The sequence below is a fragment of the Siphateles boraxobius genome, unplaced genomic scaffold (assembly GCF_051911475.1).
Source record: "Siphateles boraxobius isolate OS27281-9 unplaced genomic scaffold, OSU_SipBor_1 46, whole genome shotgun sequence".
Lineage (NCBI taxonomy): Eukaryota > Metazoa > Chordata > Actinopteri > Cypriniformes > Leuciscidae > Siphateles > Siphateles boraxobius.
In genome coordinates this window covers 13,709,944-13,737,555 of record NW_027509097.1, presented here as the reverse complement: position 1 = coordinate 13,737,555, position 27,612 = coordinate 13,709,944, and the positions used below count along the sequence as shown (strand labels likewise).

At 38.5% G+C, this 27,612-nt stretch overlaps 1 protein-coding gene across 1 annotated transcript in view; it reads right to left on the bottom strand.

The window, feature by feature from the left end:
- The window catches only part of odad2 (outer dynein arm docking complex subunit 2), an 84,371-nt gene that overhangs the window by 35,457 nt on the left and 21,302 nt on the right, over positions 1-27,612 (bottom strand). Inside the window, exons 8-11 of the mRNA XM_077200949.1 lie at positions 14,765-14,985; positions 13,392-13,532; positions 11,900-12,041; positions 690-836 (exon numbers count right to left, since the gene is read on the bottom strand). Of these exons, the coding sequence (XP_077057064.1) occupies positions 690-836; positions 11,900-12,041; positions 13,392-13,532; positions 14,765-14,985 (651 nt within the window). The remainder of the gene's footprint in view (positions 1-689; positions 837-11,899; positions 12,042-13,391; positions 13,533-14,764; positions 14,986-27,612) is intronic.

Genomic DNA, 27,612 nt, shown 5'->3' with positions numbered 1-27,612 from the left:
TTATTTTGTCTTCTGGGAAACATGTAAGTATATTCTGTAACTTCTGAAGGGCAGTACTAAATGAAAAAAATATGATCTTTAAACAAAATAAGAAAAATCTTCATCCTATTCAACATTGATCCTTGCATCAGTGAAATGTTTTCACTTTTTGTAATAGTTGTCGTATGAGTCCCTCAGTTGTCCTCAGCGTGAAAAGATGGTTCTCAAAATCATACTGTCACTGCTAGAAAGGGTTCAAATAAGTAAAATATGCTGGAAAACCAAAGAATTTGCAGGACCTGGAGGATTTTTCTGAAGAACATTGGGCAGTTTAACTGGGGACTCATAAACAACCATAAAAATAAATAAAAAAAAACCCAACCATGGATCATCCAGGTAACGATAATTCATAAATTCAACTTTTATTTTGTCTGGTGAACTATATGTATCTTTTATGTAAAATGTCTTATTCAGGACAGTACATTTATTTTAAATTTATACAACAGTTATTTTAATACAACAGTTGTTTAAAATTTGTAATATATTTCACAATATTACTGTTTTTACTATATTTTTAATAATAATAAAAAAATCTTACCATCCCTGCACTTTTGAGCAGTAGTGTATATTGAAAATAAATGGAATAAATGATTAAATAAAATAAACATTTTAAACAAACAGACCTAATTAACTGAGTCTGATGAACTTACTTTACATCTGGTCTCATCTGTGTCAAGCAGGTTGATGAGAACCTCCAGCCCCCCCACATCTCTGATAGCCAGCTGACACATCTCCTGGACCAGGTTAAAGTCTCTCAAAGAGCACAAAACAATAACTGTGGCAGTTTGATTAGCCCCCTGTTCACACACAAACACATGTGCAGAAATGACATTAGGTGCTTAATCAAACCCGCAGACAGATGCTCAGAAACAGTTGTACAACAATCTAAAACAAGTACAAACGGAACTCTCAGACATGAGGTGTGGTGGCACGCCTACTTTTACATCACATACAGTAAAGGTCCTTGCAAACTGAGTCGGAAATTCACGTCCTAAATGTCCGCACGTTAAAAAATAAACACGACCTCATGTTTTGTCAATCACGCTTACACACTGCCTCTTTTCAAAAACTCTTTTCTGCGTTTTTTGCAACCGTAGCAAGCATTTTGAATGGTGTTTTGACAATTCAGAGCCACCGAATCAAGAATACGAAAAAAAACACACACAGAAATTTCAGACTCAGTGTGCAAGGACCTTAATTCTTGTATTTTTTCTGCATCAATAGCTTAATTTCTCCATGAACCCATTTTTTCGACCCATTTCACCCACACATCATCCCTTCAAGTCTTATTTTGTTGAGCACATATTGTGTATAAGTGTCTCGTATTGTGACTATAAACAGGGGTGGGGAGAGATCCTTTGATACAGACTACTGCTGTGCTGCTGCCTGAAACCATAGACAATGACCTAAGTTAGCAATTAAAAGAAAACAAGCTCTGAAATGCTGGAGATGATAACGGATTGGCCTTAAAAAAAAGCTCTGTTTTGACAGTTGCTATATACACACACACACACACAGTGTTTTAGGCTGGTTGTTCCTCAAGAGGTTGCCTACGCAGTGAGTACAACAAACTAAACATGTGGCATTTGTTGTGCCAGACTCCTTAACAGATACAGCTTTCGGAGACAACTGTGGTTTTGATATCATTCACGGCATGTCCTTTATCGGCTGGAATGAAATAACAGAAGGGTGAGTGACAGATAAATAAAGCAGGAGATCCAGCAAAAATACTACACTATTAATCATCTTTAATCAACAAATTATGGCTTCTTTAGAGATTGCTGTTTGTTTAGGTCAAAACCACAGATCTAAGATCAGCTTTCCCCAAAAGAAAACAACAGAAACATATGCCTCGTTTTTCTCCTCCTTTTTTATGGAGCAGCTCTTATGAATTCAAAGAAAGAAAAGCTTTTCTCTCCAAGGCTGGCCGTATGCTCAATGCAGTAGGTCCCAAAGTGGCTTGTAAGCTGCTGTAATGCAGCTCGTGCAACAGACCTTTGAAATGTGACACTCAAGTCCAATCTCCTGGAAATTGAACAAACACTTCTGTTTCTTTTTCATAAAATGAGATGCAGTGATTAGGCCTGCCTAGCACCCTCGGTTACTAGACAAAGTGTGTCCCAATTCTATGCAGTTTTGTAGTACAAAGTAGTCAGAGTAGTCCCTAGTGAAAAAGTTCACTTTAGCATAACTTTAAAAAGAGTACTTATTACAAAAACAATATACATTACAAGAATATACAGTACTTAAGTTCAAACTGAATGCAATGTTTTCAGCAAGTTAACTGCCTGCAATTTATAATTAACTGAAAATTGTGCAAGTGTTTAAATGTATGTTAAATACAATTAGTTGAACTTTAAAGGAACTTTAAAACACACTCCCTTCAGTGCATCTCTAAAGCCACACCCCCTTCAAAACACATGAACGAGTAGAGCAGGAAGCAAACAAAAGCACCACAAGAGTGCTTATAAAGTGCTTTTTTTACCTATTTAAGTAGGACTTATTTATATGCAATTTATATGCATAATAACTTCTAGTGTCTTTACAATTTGGATAAAAGTACTGCTGAATGTCCTGACAAGAATTTTTGGTAAGCAAAAAAATATACTTTAATATAATTTCATTCTATTGAAACTTGTAATGTATTTAAATATATTTGTATTTACCAGTGTTATTAAATTATTAGTGCATTTAAAGATTAACTTGATATTAACTTGTGTGATATCCACTGGCTCGCCTTCATGGTTTAAAATGGAAATATTTTCAATATTGCGATGTGGCATTTTTCTTTATCAACAGTTGCTCGCAAAATGATAGACAATGAGTCACATTTCTTAAGCGTCATTTGCAGTCATAATAAAATTAAGTAAATTAGTAAATAAATCAATAAAAAACAATTAGGTAAATAAACAAGTACAGTAACAAGCAGATTTAAACTTGTTTGCCAAAAATTTCTGCAAAAAACTTGTTGATGCAGGTACAAAAAGACTTGATTTTTTTCTTGCCCCTCCCAAATTGAGAGCCCATGATAACAGATATGGTGCCGATGTATTGCACATCTCTAAAATAAACAAAGTAGAACTTGGTTGAAAATGTTCTGGGAAAAGACTTAACAAGGAACACGGATGTGAGACGAGGAGAACATCAGATGAAAGATGAAGCACATATAGTAGGACTAATAATGAAAATTGAATGAAAACTTGAAATAAAAGGATGGGCAGATATGGAGAAACTAATGAGAGGGATGAAGGAGATGACAGAGAGAGTGATAAGAAGTGAGAAAATAGTCATAGAGAGGCGGAGAGAGAAAGTAAGAAGAAGAAAGAAGTGAGAGTGAGAGAAAGAGGCACATATGTTGTCCATATTAAGTGGCTGGACTAAATATGAACCAAAGCTAGCAGTGAATTCACTGCACTCTCTGTCTTGCCACTCACTTCGTCTTCAAAGCATTCGATGGGTTAGCACTGAATCTTGTAAAAACACAAAGCTATATTTAGTACTGATACCAGGGAAAAAGAAATCCAATGTTCATATGCTTTCGTTTTCTAGCAGCTTTGGTCTCAACATGCTGTAGACATTCTTCACAAAGCAGAAAACATATGAAGGTCTTTTATTCTAACGGGCCCTCTCTCAGTCTGTGGTGTGAAGAGAGATGTTCAGGACAGATGCACACACAGATAAAAGCTGTGAACATGGATGACTGACAGGTTTATCATTTGATATCACTATACCTAGGTGTTTCTATACTTTACTATATTGCAAATCTGTGCTCAGAGATAATTTGTATCATCTATATTATCACACAGCTCTCTAAGTGATATACTGATTCACTATCAGTCAAAGGTTTTTTTAATGTTTTTGAAACAGAGTGATTCAGAAGGATCATGTGACACTGAAAACTGGAGTAACGGCTGCTGAAAATTCAGCCCTCAGGAGATACTCAAGAGAAAACACCACCAACATTAATGATGACCGACACAAACTGAACCAAACAGGAAGTATTTATAGACAAGGTAACCATAGAAACTAATGAGAACTAATACAGAAAGGACAGGAACTAACTAAACATAATCGTGTCACATAGTAATAAATGACATTTCAAAATACAGGTGAAACTCGAAAAATTAGACTATCGTTCAAAAGTTTGTGTATTTCAGTAATTCAAATTAAAAGGTGAAACTAATATATTTAGTATATATAACTATATACATATGCATGATTATACTTTTCAGAGGGCTGACATTTCTGTATTTAAAATCCTTTTTTATTGATTTCATGTAATATTCTAATTTTCTGAGATTTTGAATTTGGGGTTTTCATAAGATGTAAGCCATAATCATCAAAATTATAACTTTTGCACGATATTCTAATTTTTTTAGTTTCAGCTGTATATTAAAATAGAAAACAGATATTTTAGATTGTAAAAATGATTCACAATATTACTGTTTTTACTGTATTTTTGATCAAATAAATGCGGCCTTGGTGAGCATAAGAGACTTCTTTCAACATACAACTTTACCATACATACAGTATACTCACATAAAGCGATTTAAAGTCACATTTCTGCAATATGGGGAAGAAAAAAAGATCTTTCTGAAGAAAATGAAATAGTGCACTGACTTTTGCAAAAGCATTAAAACAACTAATATTATGCAAAAAACAGTGCAGCAAAAGAGTAGTATGAACAACTATAGTAGTAAGTGTAGAGTAAGAACAACCACTGGCTCTGCACCCCTACTAACAACTCACTACTTCCGACCTATGTTCCCTCCAGAAGCTTGCGTTCTGCAAGTGAACTGCACCTTGTGGTGCCATACAACCATACACACATACACACACATTGTTTTTTTGTTTTTTTTAAACCTTGCTACAGGTATGTGTACTGTGCCAATCTGGGACTAGTCACAGCACTTGCATATTGTTGCCCTATTGTTTGTTTGATTGATTCTATTGTTCTCCTCATTTGTAAGTTTGGATAAAAGTGTCTCCTAAATGGTTAAAAGTAAATATATTTCAGTGATTTGAAAATATTTTTCACTAAGCACACAAACATTTTCTCAAAAATACAAACGTTTGCATACATGATACTCACATATGTGACCCTGGATCACAAAACCAGTCACAAGTCGCACGGGTATATTTGTGGTAATAGCCAACAATACATTGAATGGGTCAAAATTATCACTTTTTATGGCAAAAATCATTAGGATATTAAGTAAAGATCATGTTCCAATGTAAATTTCCAACCGATATATAAGACATTTATTTTTGTGAGTGAATGCAGCACAATCACAAACATAAATGGAAAGGCGATTTTCTCAATGTTTTCGATTTTTTTGCACCCTAAGATTTCAGTTTTTTAAATAGTTGCATCTCGGCCAAATATTGTCCTATCATAACAAACAATACATCAATGGAAAGCGTATTTATTCAGCTTTCAGGCGATGTATAAATCTCAATTTCAAAAAATTGACCCATTTGACTGGGTTTGTGGTCCAGGCACATATATGTTTGTAGATGGTGCTGAATACAGTGTAATCTGACTTTAGCCATGGAAATGTTTTAAGTAACTGAAAAAAACTCAAATGTCAGGACATGTCAAAACCTCTCCAAGGCCCAGAAAACACCTCAGACCTCAAAAGGTTAAAACGTCTTCATACAAATGTTGGTGAGAAAGCTTTACATTGATTTATGATCGAGGCTAAAAAGCTTCTTGCATTGCTTTCCACTACTAAGAATACTTAAAACATTCAGCACAAAACAGTGCAGAATGAGCCAGCATTCATAAATCCTGCCCATTGCAGATGGAGCTCAGAAAATTAACAAATTCTCCTGAAGAGCAAAACACAGAAGCACAGAGACATAGAGAATGAAAGCAGAAAGGAAAAAGGAGGAAAAGACAAACAGAGAGGATGGATATATAAATAAAACAAAGCTGTACTGATGCTCCGGAGAAAATTGAGAGGGCAGAAAGAAAAAGGAAAGAAAATATTAGAGTGAACGAGAACAAAGAGGTATTAGGAAAAGAGAATGTGAATGTTCATTCTGGCACGAGTGTTGTGTATGATATACACATTAGAGTTAATTTATAGAGAAGCTGACTGAGGTCTGATCATTATCATTTATCCTCAATTAAGCAACCAGCTCTCCAGAGCAAGATAAAGACAGCTGTATAAATGATTTACACAGAGAGAGAGCCATAGAGCCACAGAGCAGAGCCGCCTCGTCTAGATTTAAGAGTAAAGAGATATGAGATTTAATGGACAGTATTAACTTGATGCAAAACAGCATATCCACAGCGTATTTACGAGCACCTTTACTTGCATGCGTATACACACACGCACACACACACACAAAAAAACCACATCATCACACAACCGTTTCAAAGTATGGGGTCAGTAAGATTTTTGAAAGAAAATAATACTTTCTAATATTAATATAATTTATATTTTAATATTTTTTTTTTTTACTCAGCAAGGATGCATTGATTTGAACAAAAGTGACAGTTAAGACGTTTAAGACATTCACCAAAATTCAATTAATCAAAGAATCCTGAAAAGAAATGTAAAGAAAATATCTGCTTAAAGAAAATATTAAGCAGCACAACTGTTTTCAGGATTGTTAATAATAAGAAGTGTTTCTTGAGCCCCAAATCAGCATATCAGAATGATTTCTGAAGGATCATGTGACACTGAAGACTAAAGTAATGACTGCTGAAAATTCAGCTTTACTGTCACATGAATAAATTATATAACCGTTATTTTAAATTGTAATAATATTTCACAATATTACTGTTTTTGATCAAATAAATGCAGCCTTGATAAGCATTAGAAACTTCTTTCAAAAATATCCTTACTAACTTTAAGCTTTTGAACGGTAGTGTACGTTACATTGGCCGTAATAGAGGTAAAGAGAGAATAGTGAGAATACTATCAGCCATCACATTTGAGTATGCACCTTTAAAAAAAAAATCTAAAGTTATTAATTTCTCTATGACTAAAGAAAGTCAGAAAATTCAGAAAAGCAATCTGTTTGGCATCATACAGGACTGAGATGAGGTGTACCAGCAGTTTGATCTGACACACATTCAATTTTGTACTCACTTTGTCCAGGAGATGGAGCAAGACCTCATAATGGCCATGTGAAATAAGATATGGACATTACTCTGGTTACAAAAAACAATGGTTCTATTTTGACTGGAATTTCAACTTCTGCCACTATGCAAACGAAAAACTGTAGCTGTAAATGTATTCCATGCTGAGGATCATTCAAAAACATCTAAAGCCTTTTATTTGTGCACATTATTATTCTGAAAGATTATTTCTCAGCCTTGTATTCTGTGAGAAACATTATGTAAGTGAGGCATGAGTCGCTGCAGTGAGAGAGATCTAGATTTAGGCTTTATTTTCTGAGCAGACACAAACACTCTGCGACCTTTAAGTTAAAATGACTCGGTAAAAGTCACATTGGCAAAAATTGCACACACTTTTTCAATGTATAAGATTACTAATATTTCACTTGCTTGCAAGTAATTAACAAGGAGCAGAATGGGGTAATTGGAAGAAGGGAGAGTGTGAGAAAATGTTTCTATGCAACTTTGTTTGGCTGCCATGTTTCTCTAATTCGAGCTAATGAGGCAGTTGGGCCGAATCTGGTGAGACAAACAGCCTGTGGCCACCTCCTCTACACACTGACGCAGTTACAAAATGCGTCTGTGAATGTGTGAACGTGCAGTTATACTCAACGCTCGTTCTTTGACCCATCCAGGCAATAACTGAATGGAGTTTGGTGTGTGTAATATGTTTTGCGGTCTAAAGACATGCACGATTTATTAATATAGCACTAACACATAATGAAAGGATGTAGTCACTGGTGCAAACTGCCCTCCGTACATGTGTACAGAAAGGCAAACATCAAGACATGTAAATCTACAGTTCAGGTAATGTAGACTGCAAAAATATCCCTAGATAAACAGTCATTAAACACAAGACCAATCATTCATGCATCACCTTATAGAAGCGTAATCTCCCAGAAATACAAACGCATGTCTATACCCTGGAAAAGAGCAGAAGAAAAGACAGAGGGGAGGAGAAAAACTGAACCTTCACTCCAAAAATAAAACAGATATTTAGTTTGGCACAGACTGTGTTTCGGCTTCTGATGGTAATGACATTATAAGAGCGCTACTGGACAAACCCTCATAAATAAAAACTGTGGTTTCCAGACAGATAGAATGCTGGGAAGGGCACGTTACAAACACATCCTGTCTAGAGTTGAAAACAGCACTGTAACAAACGCATCCCCAAACACCTCACACAAATCAAAAAAAAAAACCTTTAAAAATCTACTTTCCAAACGCTTTCCAAAATCAAACAGGATTTTGTTAACAAATGCTTTTTTTTCCTGACGTTTGGTAGACGATGAGCACCTCCCATAGGGAAAATCACATTCATTATCCTGTTTTACACTGGGCTAAAAATATCTACCTATGGCTGAACTTTACTTGGATGTTTTTCTTCACATGATTTATTGCTAGCTACACTTAAGATCATCTTTTTAAAAATGTGTACATACTGTGTCCTCTGGTGTTTAACATCAGTGCCCTTTTAATCTACAGTAGGCCTATGCCTTCTATAAATTATTCACTATAGACAATTGTAAAAGAAGATAATACGTCTTTGAATTACTTTTAATTTTATTCCCACATTAATGTGAGATAAATTTTGAAATTTAGTTGTTTGTAAACCCCTTTTTAAAAATAATAAAAAATATTGCTTATGCTGTCTGCACACACAAGGTCTCTCACTCGCTTACCTCTCTGCCGTGCGCGCGGTTTGAAGCACAATAACTTTACTCTAGATTACGGGATATTTTAACTAATTTGCGGTATAACTAGTCGATCGCGAGTGGCTCAACAGGTAGATATATAGATAAACTCATCTTTCAGGCATTTTACCGACCGGGTTGACACTTAAGCGTGAGAAATCGGGGGTGTGGCGTGAGAGCGTGAGAATTGGGTCAATTGCGTGTGTCTCACGCTCAATGCGGGAGAGTTGGCAGCCCTGGTACTAATCGGGCGCTCAGGGAAAAAAACACTTACAGTTCTATAGACTTCCAAAATTTAAAGAGAAGAGTGCAAAAAACGGATGAAAGAAGGAATTTGTGGTTGAGAGAGGCACATCATTAGCCACATGTTTAAATGAAGTGTTGACTATGGCTAAAATGTTGACGTAAAGTAGTTATTATGGCTACATTCACACTGTCAGTCCAAATCTGATTATCTTTGTATCCGATTGGAATCTGATCTAAAATGATGTCCACACTGTATATCGCAACTGTTCAGATCCGATTTGTGTGACAATGACGTTACGTTGATGGAGAGGTTTGCATTTGCAATAGAGATGTTATCTTATTTAAGTTGTACAACATGGAAACGTGTAGCCGCCGCGCTGGACAACTGCGTCTTGAGCTGCAGAACTGTAGGAGGCTGGTATGCACAGCTTTTTTTCCCGCACCGGTTTCAAAATATGTTTCAAAAATAAGAATTTTCTGCTAGTCCGGCACCTTGCAACAACACAGCCTTGTTTTCGGCAGCGACTTTCAGCATATTCCCTGTAACAACGTCTGACGTTTCCGGATATGTGATTTGAATAGGATTTAAAACCACATATGGATGTAGCTTGAAACGGATTTCATGTGCTTTTTTTGGACTGACAATCTGAACGTTGCCTATGTCGGGATAAGAAATAGAAGGAAGAATAGCGGCTCGTTCGGATCTTTACCACATATTAACGTTAGTTCGTCAAAATTCCGCGCTCCTTCCTGATTACTAAGTCCTTCTCTATATGATTTCAGAGCTTCCATGTGTTTTTTCCGTAGTTTAGACATCATAAATTAGTCTAACAATGTTCAGTAGTACATAAACAGTGCAATCCCATAGATATCATATAGAGACTAGATGCCCTATTGGCCGCTGTGGCGCAAGAAATGCGGCCGCCATATTAAGCAGGTCATACTCCTATTTGCGTTGCATAGCAGCAGTAGATTTCAGAGCACTGTGCAGGATATTCCTGCTCAAAACGGCGGACCATCACTCGGGGATTACTTTACACAAGTAAGATTTAACATTTAACATTACCGTACTATTAGTTGTATTTTGTGAACAAAATATTCAATGTGTCCTGTATCGTAGCTACGTGTATGACCTTTGCAGCAAAAAAACCCGCGTGAAAATCCGTTCGGTTTTCAGTGAGATATGATTAATTAAATGCGCTGGCAGCTCATTGCACCTGCCAAACAGATTACACTGAGCGGAGCGGGTGACCGGTTTAAGATGGCGGCCCCACCTATCGACCGCGACAATAGGCAGTAGCGGTCGATAGGGCGTCTATCTATATGATGTTTATGGTGCAATCCATGCTGTTGTTTACATCCGAGTATCTCCAATATGGCCGCGCATCCGGGTAACTGACCAAATCGTGACGTAGGTACAAACCACTATACCCTCAATCACTATTCCCCACATAAGTCCACTAATATAGTTCACTTGAAGGAGTAAATGAAAACGAGAAATGCTGAGTGTGCTGAAAGGGCTACCGCTTTTGCATAGTTTGTCCTTGCAATTTTTTTAAACTTTACAAAACTAGCAGCTCCAGTAGTAAGATAACTCTGTCATGGAAACTATGTATAAACCTAATTATACAATTTGGTAATCAATTAAAATGGAATTTATACCTGTATGATATTACGCTGTACCCACATTGGACCAGCGGTTAGGAAAATGGATGGATGAAGGGTTCAGCTTCAGGCCACATCTGGTGAGACGTGGGAATTAATTTGCCATGCGAATCTCACGGTGCATTATGGGTATTCTCTAGCCATTGAGCGTACATTTCCATTGAGCGGTTGTACACTCATTAGTGTTGTGCATTGTGGGATTGAATGAGTCCACAATAGTTACGGAAATCCCTAAAAGTTGTTGTTTCCTCAATTAGTGCCCTATTTAAGGGTATAGGGGCGATATCAGACACAGCCAGTGTTTAGCTACTAAAGTACAGTACCAAATCTTGTCGGAGGAGATGATAGCAAGACACTCTACTCACACCAGAAAAAATAAAAAAGTTAGTTTGACAGACAACGTGTCCAAATATGCCAACATCCATACCATATAGTATGCAAAAATAGTACAGCAAAAGAGTATTATGTTCAAATTCATTGTATACGAAAAGCAGTAGGCGAAATGTACCCGGATGACCTACTACTTCTGCCAAGATTCTGGACAACACATTTGATCGACACTTTACTATCCCATGAAGCCACGGGAAAGTTGTGAACAGCAGTGAAGCAATGCAACTGACGCTGGTAGGTCATGTGACAGTGACAACATGGCGGATATAAAATGTCTGAATTTATTCATACTACCCATATTCATTCTATATAGAACATACTTTTTTAATGGTCACATAAGTAAATCTCAAACCAAATGTGCCTACTAGACAGTAGGCGATTTTGAAGAGATTAGGGGTATTGGACACCCCAGTCAGTAGTCAGTTCTTTTACTAGGCATTTGTACAGTTATGGTTACAAACCCTTTCTTCGTCTCCCTACACTCATATTTTTAGTGTGATTCCTTTCTTTGTGAAAAAACTAATTAAAGTTAAAGATGAATGTGACTGATAGCATAATTCTAGATATAGTGATAATTTGTTATAAATTAAAATTTCCATAGATATCGCAATAGTATTTTTATAGTGAATTATTTTGGCCATGATAATTGTGAAATGAAAATCTGAGATCATGACAGCACTGATATTGATGCATATTGGTGTGTGCATTTACACAAGCAAATGTGTTTTATTACCTTCAAGTATTTAACTAGTTTCTGGATCTGCCAGTATTCGGAAGGCAGGTCGGTGGCGGCCTCGGCACGCCTTTCGGGCTGTTCCTCATCTTCCTCATCCTCTGATGAACTCTCGCTGAAGTCATCAGCTCCTGGGGTTTTACTGTGCACACACACACACACACACACACACGCACCTATTAGACGTATTAATATTCAAGCGGGCCAACAATTTTATGTCTCTCAGACACACACTGTGAGAAGTACTCTCCCACAGAATTTTCTCAGGATAGAAACGAGAACTATCCATACATAACAGGACATTATAGAAAAAGTGCTTTCTCTAATAAATAGAGCTTAATACATCAAATTGAAGGAGAGTCGGAGCAGGTGCAAGCCAAACCACCATCAGCCCAATCTTTCAAAGCTCTGATAAAATCTCTCCGAATCCAATGTGGAATGAATTATTGCTCTCTGAGAGGCCTCATGCTCAAACCCTTGGACAAAATGGCCATCAAACTCAGGGGTGTATTTGAAGTGTCATCTTAAGCCATGGCATCAAATTAAACGGCAGGGTATGGAGAGAACAGAGACGGAGCAACAGAGATAGAGGAAGACTGGAGTGGTCATCAGTGCATTTCTGAACTCTTTCATCGTGAGCTTATACACGCACGGACAAACGCAGATGGCCGTTATAGCAGATCAGGCTACTGAAATGAATGTATCGTGAAACTAGTCATGAAACTCTGTACACAAGGAGAAGAGGCCAGAGGGACTCAAGATATGTTTTCCAGGGGATAACTGTATTGTCGGACAGCAGTGTACTCGTCTCTTTCGGTGTTAGTCACTTACTTGAAGAGTGGAATGTGTTTTGCAATGCGAACAATTGTAAGTTTGCTGGCTTAGTGTGATATACATTACATTCATTTTGTGTTTGTGTACCATGAACACATCCAAATGTTCTTCAGAACGCTACACTGTTTTTTTGTGTGCATCACTGATTTAAAATGGCAGGAAAAAGAGAAGCTGTGGCTACACCCGGAGCTCCTTACAGGCAAGACTGTGTACTCTGGCAGTGGATGTTATGGGGACAGCTGGAGATTTCGCTCACCATCGCCAAACAGACAGAGAGGAGTCAGAGGAAGGAACAGGGTTATCAGTGGCTCAGGCACAGGCCGGTTATTACAGACCGCTACTCCCAGTAGCACCAGAGGATCGTTCCGTGTGCACACCAACCTGAACGGCTGCTTCATCCATGCCTTATTAAAGGCTATAAAATGAATACTTATCCACAGCTGAAATAATTTGACCTGAAAGTGAGCCTTTATTTCCAATTCAGTGATTGGATAAGTTTTTTTTAATGTTTGGCCAGGAGAATAAAGAGTTTTTCAATTATGCATGTTCCTGGGAGAGGGTTTTTCAGATCCCATTGCAACGGTTAGGTTTTTACCTCAGAGGAAATACTACATGTACAATGAAAAAGCTATTTCTGTGGACTGAGATTGTGGCATACATTTTTTGAGAAGACTGGCAGCCTGGCAGAGACGAACCAGAAAAATTAGCCTTTTTTTTGTTCTGGGATGCGGGTGACTTTGTGCCGTATTCCAAGATCCTCTTGCTTTCTCTGCTCTTTCTGGCCTTCTCCTCTGCCTCACTGGAAAAACAACAACAATCAGACACTTATTAACACGTTTAAAGCCATGAAATCAAAATGATTTTATTTGAATGGAATATTGCAGTGTTTATTATTAATTATTCAATCAATTCTAGATGGACAAAATCAAGTCTCACCCTACATACTTTTCTCGTACATATACATGCCATTCGGGGGAAATAAAATCATAATCATGTCGACTTTCTTTGTTTTTGAGGCACAAAGTCCAAAAAAGTTCATTTTAAATTCACGTTATGAGGTTACATAATGTATTTTATGGTTTGTATGTCTACTCTGATTTTACATTTTTGCCACACAAGTATTACAATAGGACTATGTGGATGTTTTAGATACAATGTTTTTAAAAAGAGGATTAGCAGGCTTCTTTGTTGCTTTTCCCTGACCCTTAATTATTGTTCTATTGGTTTTCTCTCCCATCATGTAATATGTCTGTTTCAGTCTTCTGTAGCTCTCTAATGGGTTTCAAGTATTGTGACAGCTTACAGAGAAACCTTAGATCATCTGAATGCAAATTTGGTTCTTTTGCTGCAAAAGGCAGAACACTGAAGTACATTTTCACATCTGGGAAATTCTTATTTCTCCAAAACAAAAGATTATTGTTTTGGAAATCTTAGTGACTGCTCAGAGGAGGTTTACCAGTAACAAGTGTTGAAACAGCCAAAGAGGCTGATTTGTTTGCTAGATCAGTGGTTCCCAACCTTTTTTCCAGGGGACCCCTATTTTAACATGCAAAGTACTTAATTTCCTGAGCACTTGGTTGTAAATGTTCTTTCCACCATTATTTCAAGCAAAACAAAACCATTTCATCCTTAAACCCCTAAACTAGTGTGAGCTTGTCGACCCCTCATAAGTCTTTAGCAACCCCCAGGTAGCGAAACACTGTGCTAGATCAATCCAAGGAGGAGAATATATATGTCTGAGTGATCAACTCTGGCTTTATCAGCTGACTGTCACTATGGATAGCGATCCCTATCCCAACTTGACTTCACGAATTAACACATTCACATGAGAAGAGCCACAAATATGATATATAACATCTCTTGAAGTCTGAATGACTACTGAACTTTGCATTTGTACAGTAAATAGATGAGCCACATGCACTCCAGCAAACATCAGCTAGACAAGAGTCAGTGACCTCTGATGTTCATGCTGTGATGGCTTTTTTGGGTCTCTTCAGAAGACATCCATTGGTGTTTGGAATTATCACTTACTCAAATGGGGACGTCAAGCCAAGGTTCTTCCATTTCAAAGATGGTTCTAATTTCTTCTTCCTACCGCCCGGCTTGTTCCGCACAAGCTGATGTCTCGCCTTCTCAAGCACATTCTTTTCCTCATGGTCGTAAGACTTCAGGGTTTGGCCTGTTTCCTCTGCATCAACCGTTTCCACATGTAGAATCTTTTTAGGGGATGGCACATCTTGAATGGCAAAGTCCTGTAGAGGAGAATGAATAAAAATGAAACAAGATAGTAAGGAAAAGAACCTCTGCACCAAAAGTAGAGACTTGGGGAGTTAAAAGAGTTATTTTTCTTAAGCATCTTTTGTTCAACAAAGTTCTTCATGAAAGCACTCTTAGCTTAGCAAAACATATTTTCCATTCTACATCTGACATATTGTCTCTTTATTGGGGAGGCACAGCACACAGTCATCTTTGAGCTAGCGCAGCCTTCGTATTCTAAGAAAGAGACGTATAAAAACTAAATCCCACTTATGAATTTGTATCCCTGAACATTTATATAATACAGCATTTCTCCACAGTCCACTGCCAGAAAAACAATCTTGCCTTTGAGTTATGAGAATAAATGACAAAATAGAAACAGATTTCCAACGTTTCTTATGTTAATTGCCTATACAATATGAGAAGTTTATTGTTTCTGTACATTCTTGAACTGCAGGCTGGCAGTTTGGCACACATTAAGTGAAGTCTTTGTGGCAAAGTAACGCAACAATGATTTTCTGAAATTGTGTAGTACTCTTTCTCTCTCTCCCACTTCTTTATTACTTATGTGAGAAGCTCACCAGGAGACATAAGAACGGTTATCCCTCTGGGGTCGGCTAACGCGTCGGCGTGTTTTGCTTGATTTTTTTCACATTGCAGCAAAATAGACTTAAAATACTCCGTCATTTTTGATCATACAGACTAAAGAAATATGAAAAAATAAACAGTTAAATGTCTACTTTTTTATGTGTCCACTTACAATCGAAATAAAACATTGTGCTTTTGTAAAATAAAGAAAATAAACAGGGTGTGTGCTTTCTGCTTCTCCGTCTCCGTGAATTTTTTTTTGGAGAACGTCTCTAAACTTAAATAAACTCAGCGAATACTATTCACCCAGACATGAGCAATATATCTTTATAATCATTTAAGTGTGTACTTTTAAATGATCAAATTTAAAACTAAAACAAATATTCTGTTTATGTTATCTCATTTCAGCTCATTATAGCTCATTATCTGTTAAGGTGAACACGCCCACAGAGAGCACGCGCTATATAATGGCAAATGATCTGAGGTAATACATGCAATTGTGCCAACATCAATTCGATAAAACACAACGAGTTTAATCAGATTAATATACTATGTCATCTTGCGAGGATGTGAGGAATAATGCTGGGAAATTTACCTCAGAAGTGCTGGTTTAGTTCTATTTTGAGGAGCAACGGATCCAGCCGAGGATTGTGAATAGTAAGTTTTTTATTCTTAAGTGCTTTGTTCTAATCGCGATATGGAATAGTGTCTGTAAACCGCAAAAAGACTCATGTTTAAATATGAATCGCGTGTCTGTGTGTGAATGAATGAACGGCACAGATGCGCAATATGAAAGACAACATTTCGTTGACTAGTTTTGGATACATAAAAGTTTTTACTGTAAAATAGACAGTAAAATAGACTTTTGTTAGCCAGTTTCTGCTCATATGTTAAATATATAGTATGTTTTGTCAAAAATAAACTCATCACCAAAGATGTTATTATAGTGTTTGTTCCAATTTAGGCTATATCAAACTAATGAATCCTTAACTTCGAAATATGTATGATAAAATGTTTACTTTAAAAAAAGAAAGATTACACTTGAAATATTTTTAAAATTGTAATTGTTGTTGATTTACATGTGAAGACTTTTTAATAAAATAGCAAAAAATATATTTACAAGGTAGATGTAAAAAAATCTTAATAGGTCAATATAAGCCTTCTCATTAAATTATTTATTATTGTTTTTTATTAGTGACACATTTGGGGAGAGGATATATTCCAAAACTTTCTGAAAATACAGTATGAGAATTAACTGCACAATTACTAGAAATGTTTACCTTGTATATTATACAATTTGCATGCATACATTTGTGGAAAAAGACTATTCTTTTTCAAGATTTTTTATATGCAAAATAATTTAATGAGAAGGCTTATATTGACCTATTAAGTTTTTTTTACATCTACCTTGTAAATATATATTTTTTGCTATTTTATTAAAAAGTGTTCACATGTAAATCAACAACAATTACAATTTTAACAATATTTCAAGTTTTTGTCCTCACATTCTTTCTGGTCTGAATGAAAGACTCATTATGCAGCTCATTATGCAGGTCATAGTCTTCTCAGGTGTAAATCAGAGCATTATTCACTATCCTTCATGCACAAAATTTAAATCAATGTATTGTTTTCTGTGAATGATTAGGCTGGGTGATTTTCAGATAATCTTGAAGCAAAAACTCTAGGCGACAACATCCATTAGTCAAAAGTATTGTGGACACATATTTAGTATGTGTTTTGTGGCCTTATTTCAGAAACTTAAATTTTTTGCTTTTTCAATAACCATGTATAAACAATATTCTCTCAAAAATACAAAAATGTACATACATGTTGCTCACATATTATGGTGGCCCTGTTTGTGCTAAATAGAGTGTAATTACACCTTTGCCATTAATATGTTTAAAAGCAACTGAAAATACACAGATGTCAGGGCATGTCAAAACATCTCAAGGACCCCAAAAACACCTTAGGCCCCAGAGGGTTTTAAGAGGCTGGGAAAATCCACAGGCACCTGCTATGCCCCACCATTAGCCCTTTATTGGTTCCATCTTTTAGGGAGATGTACAGAGCAGGAGTGAGACACAGAAATGGTGAGTGGAAAAGAGAAGAGTATGAGCGAGGAAGAGTTTAGAAAGAGTACACAAGGGAAAAAGCTTTTAATATGGCACAAGGAACTTGCAGTGGATCCACAAAAGCACACTTTGTGCATTTCATGAGCTTGTTTGGCCGAAAGAAGGCCAAAGTTAAGAACAGCCAAAGTTATATCCATTTCCTCACATCACTCCACCCACCTTTAATTTTATAATTGAAGTAATAAACCCTGTCCAAGAACAAGTAGGGAGAGTTAACTCTCCCGTATGGCACCCCAAACAGAAGCCTGAATATCAAGCAAGAGAAAACCTCAAACTACTGCAACAACCAAATATGAAGATGACAAGGAAAGAAATTTGCAAGACAAAAGAGGTCTATTCCAAAACATATTGTGTTGTGCTGAATACTATTAATGAGACTCACACTGATTTCAATACAGGCAACATGAGAGGAATGATGCAATACTCTAAAAAGCACATATACCCAAATGATTATGCTTTACATAATATAATATATAAATGTATAATATTTTAATATAATAATATTTCACTACCATTCAGAAGGAAGGATTTTAAATGCGTTTGAAAGAAGTCTCTTATCAAACCAAGGCTGCATTTATTCGATCAAAAGTACAGTAAAAACAGTACTATTGTGAAATATTATTGCCATTTAAAATAACTGTTTTCCATTTTAATACATTTTAAAATAGAATTTATTCCTGTGATTCAAAGCTGAATTTTCAGCAGCCTTCTGTGTCCCAATGGTCCTTCAGAAATCATTCAAATATGCTGATTTGGTGCTCAAGAAACATTTGATCAATTTAATCCATCCGTGCTGAATACAATTATAAAAATTTTTAAAAAAACTTACTGAATAGACAGTGTATTTATATCAGTAGTCCTTACCATCACTACATAACTAGGTTTTGGACAGAGTGACAGTCTTCCTATCCCAGTCTGACAAAGCAGCAGAGGTACAATATCTTTTCCCTTATGAGCGTCACCTTCTGCTCAGCCCTGGCTGTGCATGTTTGATTAAAAGTGTCTGATCTAATTAAAGTACTGTATGAAAATGCATCGATTCCGCATGCAGCTGATATGTTAGGAGATTAGGCCAGTTGGATTTGGCTAAAAGCTAGTGTGCGCTGAGGATTTCTGGGCTGAATAATCACGGTCCGGTGGTTGACTGATGGCTGAAGGACCAGAGCGTGTCTGAGACTTATTACAGAAAACTCAGGCCGCAATCCAGAGCCTGTTCTCTGCTGAACTTTTCACGCTACACGAGTCCCATAGTGCAGCTAAAAGCATAATCTGCTCTCAAATCAACATGCACCCTAACGCAACGGGTTCATTTCAGGTGGATAAACGTCTATTTGTAGAAGGTGATGAGAGTATTGAGTAAAAGGGAGAACTCTCACATGTAGCCTTGTAGAAATGTGTTTGGAAGACATGAGAAAGAAATGGTAAAACAGACAGAGAAAAGCAAACTGATGAAATCTAGAAAACAAGGAACCAATGTAAAATATGGAGAACAAAGAGGGGTTTTGATTTGTGTCCCAGCAGACTACTTTTATGGCCCTCTCTTAACGGCCTCTGTCCATCACCCATCAGCTGCTAGCGCTCATAGTTGAGCTCCCGCCTGCTTGCATAATAAAACATGAAAGTCTGGTGGGCATTTTTACACACAAACGCTTGCATGCTGAACTGCCTGCCTGGCATCATCGCTTCAAAGAATAATAAAGTCTTTCTCCTCACTGCCACCAATAATCGAACTCAACCTGCTAGCACATATCCAGCCTGGTTCAAAAACCAAACACTAAAACCACACTGAGAATATCCACCTCATTCCTTTTCTTCAGTAATGCATATTGTTTCAAAGCAGCTTTGCAGAAAATAGTGCCTTAACACCCCCACTGAACAAGCCAAAGGCAACATGGCAAGGAAAAATCATTGTAGAAAAATCACACCAGAATTGCAACATCTGTTCAGTAGGTTAACAGTAGGCACTTTCAATCAGGTCTTAAATTTGAAGTGGCATTTCCTGTCTCGATAAGAATGGTATTATCCCCAAAAAAATTTGGCAACAATATTCTTACACTTTTCAGCAATATCAATTATGACCATCACTATAATGTACCAAATAAACAGCCTAACGTGATTTACACAAGTAGGACGTGTTCCCGTATCAACATCCTTTGTTGATCCTGAAACAACATTCCCATTAATCAATCACTGCCTTATGCTTTTAGAGTGTTAGGGCTTTGATTAGTCGATATGGATGTTGTTCTAGGACCTACAAAGGATGTTGATCCAGGGACATGTGTAAATGACACTGTGTCAAATAAACAAGTACAGCATAGCTCTACTTCAGCTCATCCAGTTTTTCTCAGAGCTTTCGAATGATAGCACACTTAGACCGAACATTTATCAGAGGCGAGAGTTATGGAAGGTGAGAAGAGCTACTAAGCACAGACTCATGGGAACTGTTCCTCTAGTGAGGAAGATGAAGCCTGTCCTGGATACGACAGAGTTTAACTTGGACATCTCTGCTGAAAGTAAAGTTAAAATTCTGCAGCAGGCTTATTTTGTGTCTGAAATCTGGCTCTGAATGCACAATGAATAGATGAAAGGAACATTTTATACTTTCTGTCCTCAAGGTAACTGACAGGAACACCAGACAGAGGTTTTCACACCGGCAGAGTAGCACTAGACAATAACCATTACTATATGGTACAGCAGTAATCTTTCTGTCTGCCTTCATTTTCCATCTGCAAACTATATCGGCGAGAGATAACATCACCATCATTTAGCAACGTACATAAAGAGAAATCTGTCTCGATGATGGAGTTTCCGTTTATATTGCTCAAGGACAGAATTATGTTGGTTATAAAACCGCCAATGGTCGGCATAAAACATTAGCGTGGATCTGAAGACTTTGTTTTAAGAAAAGAAAAGTACAAGTTGGAGGAAACCTTTTGTCTGCATCAACAAAAAGGCATTTACTGTGCTCTGCTACTGATGAAGCTGAAGACAAATCTGGACAATATTGAGCCAGCCAAAATCACTTAAAAAAAGGAAAGGAAACCAAAATGGTAATTTCTTAAAGATGTTGTATATTTAAAAAGTAATTCTGATATAATTCTTGTCTGTAAAATCTCATGTAGAAAGGACTAAATATTTGGTGCTGTAGAACAAAACATTTTTTCAACAAATACACTGTGTCACTGATGAGAAATAGGATATCATTTCTCGAACAATAAACACTTTTTACCACATCTTGAGGCCATTATCGGAGACCCAATTTGTTAATTTATCTTTTACTTTATTCAGAGAGGTCTGACTAACTGGCCTGTTCTCACATTCCTTCACACTGTGGTGATGTGAAAAATAGCACAATGACAGAGGAGAGAACTCCCTCTCTCTCTCTCTCTCACTTTTAGGTAGATACTCTTAATCTGTCTCTCTCTTGGTTATTGTGACAAGCAGACACTTTACGCACTGAGAGAAGTGTAGACATTAGCTTGTCCCCTCTTTCCCTTTGCTCTCTTCTCCTCAGCTGTGATTCATCTTAGGCTGAGGAGCGAGCAGGAACACACTGCTGCCAGCTGAAGGACAGCTGTGCTGTTTTTGTGTCTGTGTTTCTAAGTATTGGCCTCTTCCCTTGAGTCTGTTTAGCAAGTATTTGGAATTTTAAATGAATAACTAAATGGGTAATCTACATGGTTAATGTGTGTTCTTTTTTTTCTTTTTTTTTAAAGAAAAAAAAGTGATAAATTATTATTATTATTTTACATTCATGCCTTTATGAGCAAATGCTGGAGAAACAAGAATCAATGAGAGAGGAGATAACAGAACACAACAGTCATGTGCAATGCTCCGACACATGCATGGAGCACTAATCTACGGCTTAGACTTTTTTTAAATTAATATATGCGATTATCTAAATGTACACTGATGTTCAAAAGTTTTTGAAAGCAATCTCTTAAGGCCCATTCATATTAAGAACGATAACTATAAAGATACGTGTGATAACTATTTAAGTGTCCACACCAATGCACAATATCATTCTATTTATTCTAAGCACACACCGCAGTTGTGTTGTCTGTTGCTTTAAATGCTCAAGCTCTTTAAAGCATGATGGATTCTGATTGGCTGTTTTCATCGTTCATCAGCTGGAAAAAAATAGTTCTGAAAGAGATTCCAAACGTTCTCTTGCGAGAGTATCTCTCGTACTGCGTAATATCTTACGCTGTGGGGAAAACATCTTTTCCACGAGATATTGAAGCCAAAAATTATCCTTAATTTTGAATTAATGTAAAACGCTGTGCGGCAGCATGCAGACATAGGCAAGACGGCTCGCGCGCCTATTGGCTGCCCTGCGGCAACAGCAGCAGCCTATCGAGAGAGGCCCTGCTTGACGTGACACCCAATGGTCAACCCAAATGACACCCCATTTCGTCACGTCCCGCCAGAATAGGCGTGGCCTTGGCCTATAAATACGCTCGACAGGCTGATACAAACTGATTTTCATCTCTTCAGCGAAGCTCACGCATCGCTGGATCCGGAGTGAAAAGCCGCGTGGTCTGACTGTAAGCCTTCTGCGGGACAAGCCTTCGAGCCTGAAGCCGCTGGCCTTCACCTCGCCACTGTAAGATTATGTGTATTTTCAGTTAACTATAGTCAGATGCGATTACATTGTTACTGTGCCTCAGATGTAATCAACTCTATCTGTGTCTGTAAAGGTGTGAACCAAATGGCCCATACAGATGTATGGCCTAGAGAAACTGAATGGCCCATAGGTGTATGGCCCACAGAAACTGATTGGTTTGAATGACAAAGAAACAGCATTGCTCAGAGTAGATTGCAGGTTAGATTGATCTCCTGTGGGAGGCCCTAACAGTTTTCTATTGTTTGTAGCCCATTTGTCTTCATGTATAAAGTTCTGTCTTACAAACAGAACTTTGGGTTAAGATTGTTGAAGGGCGACATGCGAACATCACTGCTGAAGGACTGCTACAATACAAACCTTCAATAAATTCTTCTCCCCACAAGAACTCTGGTCAAACTTACTTATTTTATGTATTGGAGACATCTAATACATTGGCGAGCCACCCAAACCACTGCTCGGCCAAATACAGCAAAATCTAACAATTTGGCGAGAGCCAGCCAGGAGAGACTGACAAGAAGAGAACTCACCAACTACAACAAGGAGTAAACCAAGAACTCACCAGCTGCAACAAGTAGAGTATCTGAAGTTCAAAAAGACTGCATCTGTGGACACAATTTATTTGAATCAACTGGATCCTGTCTCAAAGATCCTAATTTGGTGAGTGAAACTTATCAGCTCTCTAAAAGAACATCTTCTGAAAAGAATAATAGTAGACCAGTAAAGATTTGTAGTGTAGTCACACATACTGTGTATTTTTGAGAATTGTAGGCTTTGGCCTTTTTCATGAGTCTGTAGGAACCTTTTAAATGATTTAGTTAATTCTCCTGAAACTGTAGGAGCTATAGAAATAAGTTGTATAGCTTGGCCCTGTTCCCTTGAGTCTCTAAGAATCATTTAAGAAAGAGGTTTGGTCCGTTCTCATGGGATTGTAGGAGCTATTGAAATAAAGGATAAGTTTGGTCCTTTCTCTGGAGTCTGTGGGAATTGTTAAATAAACAATTTAGTCCGTTCATCCAGAGATTGCAGAAACTGTAATTTTAGGCTTGGGCCTTTTTCATGAGTCTGTAGGAACCTTTTAAATGATTTAGTTAATTCTCCTGAAACTGTAGGAGCTATAGAAATAATTTATATAGCTTGGCCCTGTTCTCTTGAGTCTCTAAGAATCATTTCAGAAAGAGGCTTGGTCCGTTCTCATGGGATTGTAGGAGCTATTGTATAAGTTTGGTCCTTTCTCTGGAGTCTGTAGGAATTGTTAAAGAAACAATTTAGTCCGTTCGTCCAGAGATTGCAGAAACTGTATAGGGTTTGGTCTTTTCTTTGGGCCTTTCTCATGAATCCGTAGGAGCCATTGAAATATAGTATAAGGTTTGGTCCTTCTTTTTTGGAGTCTGTTCGTCCAGAAATTATAGAAACTGTATAATGTTTGGGACTGATGTTGCTGCAAGACAAGTGATGTTTACAGTCATTACGTTCCTGTGTATATTGCGTGAATGACGGGTGGTTGGGCAGATATTGTGTTTTGCGGTAGGTGGTATGCCATACGGAACCGTTGCCACTGAAACTGCATATTAACGCACCAGTGGGGCTCGACAGCCTTAGTCAAACGGGTTGGCGCGTATGGTTGGGTTGCGGAGAGATTGTGAGATTGTGGTTAGGTCTCAGCAGCAACTGTTGGTTTATTTGTATATGTCGTATAGTATTTACAGTCATTACGTTCCTGTGTATATTGCGTGAATGACGGGTGGTTGGGCAGATATTGTGTTTTGTGGTAGGTGGTATGCCATACGGAACCGTTGCCACTGAAACTGCATATTAACGCACCAGTGGGGCTCGACAGCCTTAGTCAAACGGGTTGGCGCGTATGGTTGGGTTGCGGAGAGATTGTGAGATTGTGGTTAGGTCTCAGCAGCAAGAGGGAAGTAGAGGTCAGTAAGCTGGGCTGAGTTGAGTGGGGGACGGAGGGGGGTGACTCTGGGACGCCAGAGTCACTGTCGAGCCCTCTTGAGGTGTCGTGGGCTAGTCGACGAAACACTGAGGACGGAAGGTGCCCACTTGAAGACCCTAGAGATGTTCCCTACTCCGCTCAATCCAGGGGGTTGTTATGGGGGGACCGCACTGTGGTTGCAGCCGTTGTGTGTGCTGACGCGCAATATTAACACCAGACAGAAGATTCACGTCACCAGATGGAAAGATGCGTAAATGGATGGAGAAGCATAGGTTACTGTAAAGCTACGTCTTAGTTGGTGATTATCTTGGCGAAAGCCGAGTACAAATCAGCATGAAGTTTTAACATCTACTCTCGTGTAATGGAAATCAAGAATTGGTAATTCGTGACTGGATGCTAATTCAGAAACCAATATTTTAGTTTTGAATTAAACATTCTAATTGTGTTAGAAATTAGAAGTTTATTTGCCTTCTGATGAAAGATGCAGAAAGATTGAAAGTCTAATGTCTAAAGGACAAATTTAAACCAATTCAGGTTAGAACTCAGAAAGAACTGAACAAGTCTTATCAATCAGAGTTTTCTTTTCTAGAAATGAAACAAAGAAACTTAGCCTAAACGTGAATGTTTTGTTTTGAATGTAGTATTGAAAACTAAGCTGAGTAAGTAAAGTAATGACTTGTCTGTGTAACTGAAATGGTCAGTCTAAAGACTATTGAGAATTTAAATAAGCACCTTTAACGGCTCTTACACTTTTTGTTTTGTTTCCACATCTCGGAGGGCACTTCTCCTGTACTTGCCATGGCTGAGTCTGCACTAAAAAATGGTAATGGCCCTGCACTGAGGCCAACAACAGAAAGACATGGAACAGAACCTCCAAATGTTACCATTGATCAGATGATGGACAATCTGAATGCATATTTGGGCAAAAGGCTGGGACTAAGGAAGTGCCATGATGACATGTGCCAGAAGTATGGCATCAAGCACTCAGAGAGTGGAATATGGGCCTTGCCGGACATTAAAAGGGCTTATGGAAAGATGCAGCGCTTGAGGACAAACACCAACAGAGATGGCTTGTCTGTGATTTTGGTAAAACAAATTCTACAGCATCGACAGAAGTGTGAGACTGACAAATCACAGCGTGAGTACAAAGCAGAGAAAGCAAAGGTTTGAGCACTGGCTGAACAATTGCAGAATGAAAAGAAGGACAAAGAAAGACTCTTAAATGATAATGACAAGCTGTTAAAGTTGCTTTCCACACAGCTGGAATTAAAAGACTGCTCTGGACAAAAAACTCCCATAAAATCTAGCAGCAAGATAGAGAAAGGGTCACTCTACCCATTTAAAGACCACAAGAAGATTGAGGATCAACAACGTCATTATCTGCTAGGAGAAAGTGACAGCAGCTCGACTGGGAACCCTGATGACAGTGATGTTGAACCTGAGACACATGCTCATGTCACCAAGAAGAACAAAAAGGTTAGACTCGCTCCTGTAATTGTCAAGAACAGAAGGACTGAAATTGAAGTTGACAATGAGGAGGAGTATGAGGAGGAAGGCGAAAGACGAACCCGCATCTTAAAAAAAACTATTAAGAAATATGTTCCATATAGAACATACCAACCTGCTACTCCAGATCAAATTGACAAATGGTCAAAAGAATTGCCAGACGTGTACAACTAACCACGGAAAGCTTGGCAATTTCTTCAACGCTTACAGAAAATCTACAATTTACATCCACAAGATGGAGTAATGATTGCTAATGTGAACTTAAGGGATAATGACCAAAAGAGACTAACAGAAAGTGTCGAAAGAAGGATTGGTGAGTTTCAAGAAAACATCGAGGCTGGATGGGAAGCTGTACGAACATTCTTGTTTGAACTGAAACCTGCAGAGGTTAATTGGGCTAGAATTACCTCATGTATGCAAAAGACTGGAGAAAGTGTTGCAGAGTTCGATGAACGCTTCAGACAAATTTGGTTGGAACATGCTGGTTTAAATGACAGTGAGGATCTTGATAAGGACACTAGCATGCCTCTGAAAACGTCCCGGGTTACGTATGTAACCCTAGTTCCCCGAAGGGACGGACGCTGCGTGAAATCGCAGTGGGAACGCCCTCAGCGTGACGCGTCTGAAGCATGAATGAAATCAGTCAATGGAGAGAATGAGCGTACGGCGAGTGACGTCATCGACCAGGAAGCTATAAATATCCCCTGAGTACACAACACGCCAGCTTAAAAGTTACTGAAGCAGCGACCCAAGGGGATGCCGAGAGTATGGCAGGACACGCAGCGTCCGTCCCTTCGGGGAACTAGGGTTACATACGTAACCCGGGACGTTCCCCTTCAGGGACTACCGCTGCGTGAAATCGCAGTGGGAACGCAATACCCACATCCCCATACGACCAAATCCCCGTCGTGTGTCATTAGGAGACACAAACCGACGAGAGAACCTGAGCCCCGGGAGTGGAGCTAAGATCGAGGGAATAAAATCTAACGAAAGTGTGCGGTGAGGACCAGCCTGCCGCATCACAAACGTCCTGAAGAGAAGCTCCTGAAAGAAGAGCTGTAGAAGCAGCCATACTCCGGGTGGAATGAGCCCTTACAGCCAAAGTGAAGGCTGATGGGCCGAACCATAAGCAAGTGGGATGGCCTCGACCACCCACTTGCTCATCCTTTTTCTAGATGCAGGACACCCTTTCTTAGGTGAACCAAACAGACGAACATTTGTTCCGATCTCCTCCACAGGGCAGCTCTGTGGACGTAAGCATCAAAACCCAAACTGGGCACAGCAAATTAATTTTCTCCTGGTCTGACGTCAGAAAAGGCGGAGGACAGAAAACCTGCAGAACTATAGGTCTAACTGAAACAGTTGGAACCTTAGGAACATAACCTGGTCTCGGAAAGAGAAAGGCCTTAACCAACCAGGAGCAAATTCCAGGCACGAGGGAGCCACCGAAAGTGCTTGAATATCTCCAATTCTTTTTAGAGATGAGATAGCGAGAAGAAGGATAGCCTTTAGAGTAAGAAACTTTTCCGAAACTTCCTCGATGGGCTCGAAAGGAGCAAGGGAGAGACCTTCTAAGATGACGGCCAGATCCCAAGCTGGTACCCTTGTGCGAACTGCAGGCCCCAGCCTCAAGGTGACACGAAGGAAGCGAGACATAAGCGGGTGTTTCCCGAGGGAACCTCCACTTGAAGGGGTGTGGTAAGCAGCTAAGGCCGCCACATACACCTTCAGTGTGGAGTGGGATAACCCTGTGGAGAGACGGTCCTGCAGGAAATCCAGGACTGTACCAACCGGGCAGTTAACTGGGTCCTGCTGGCGCTCTCCA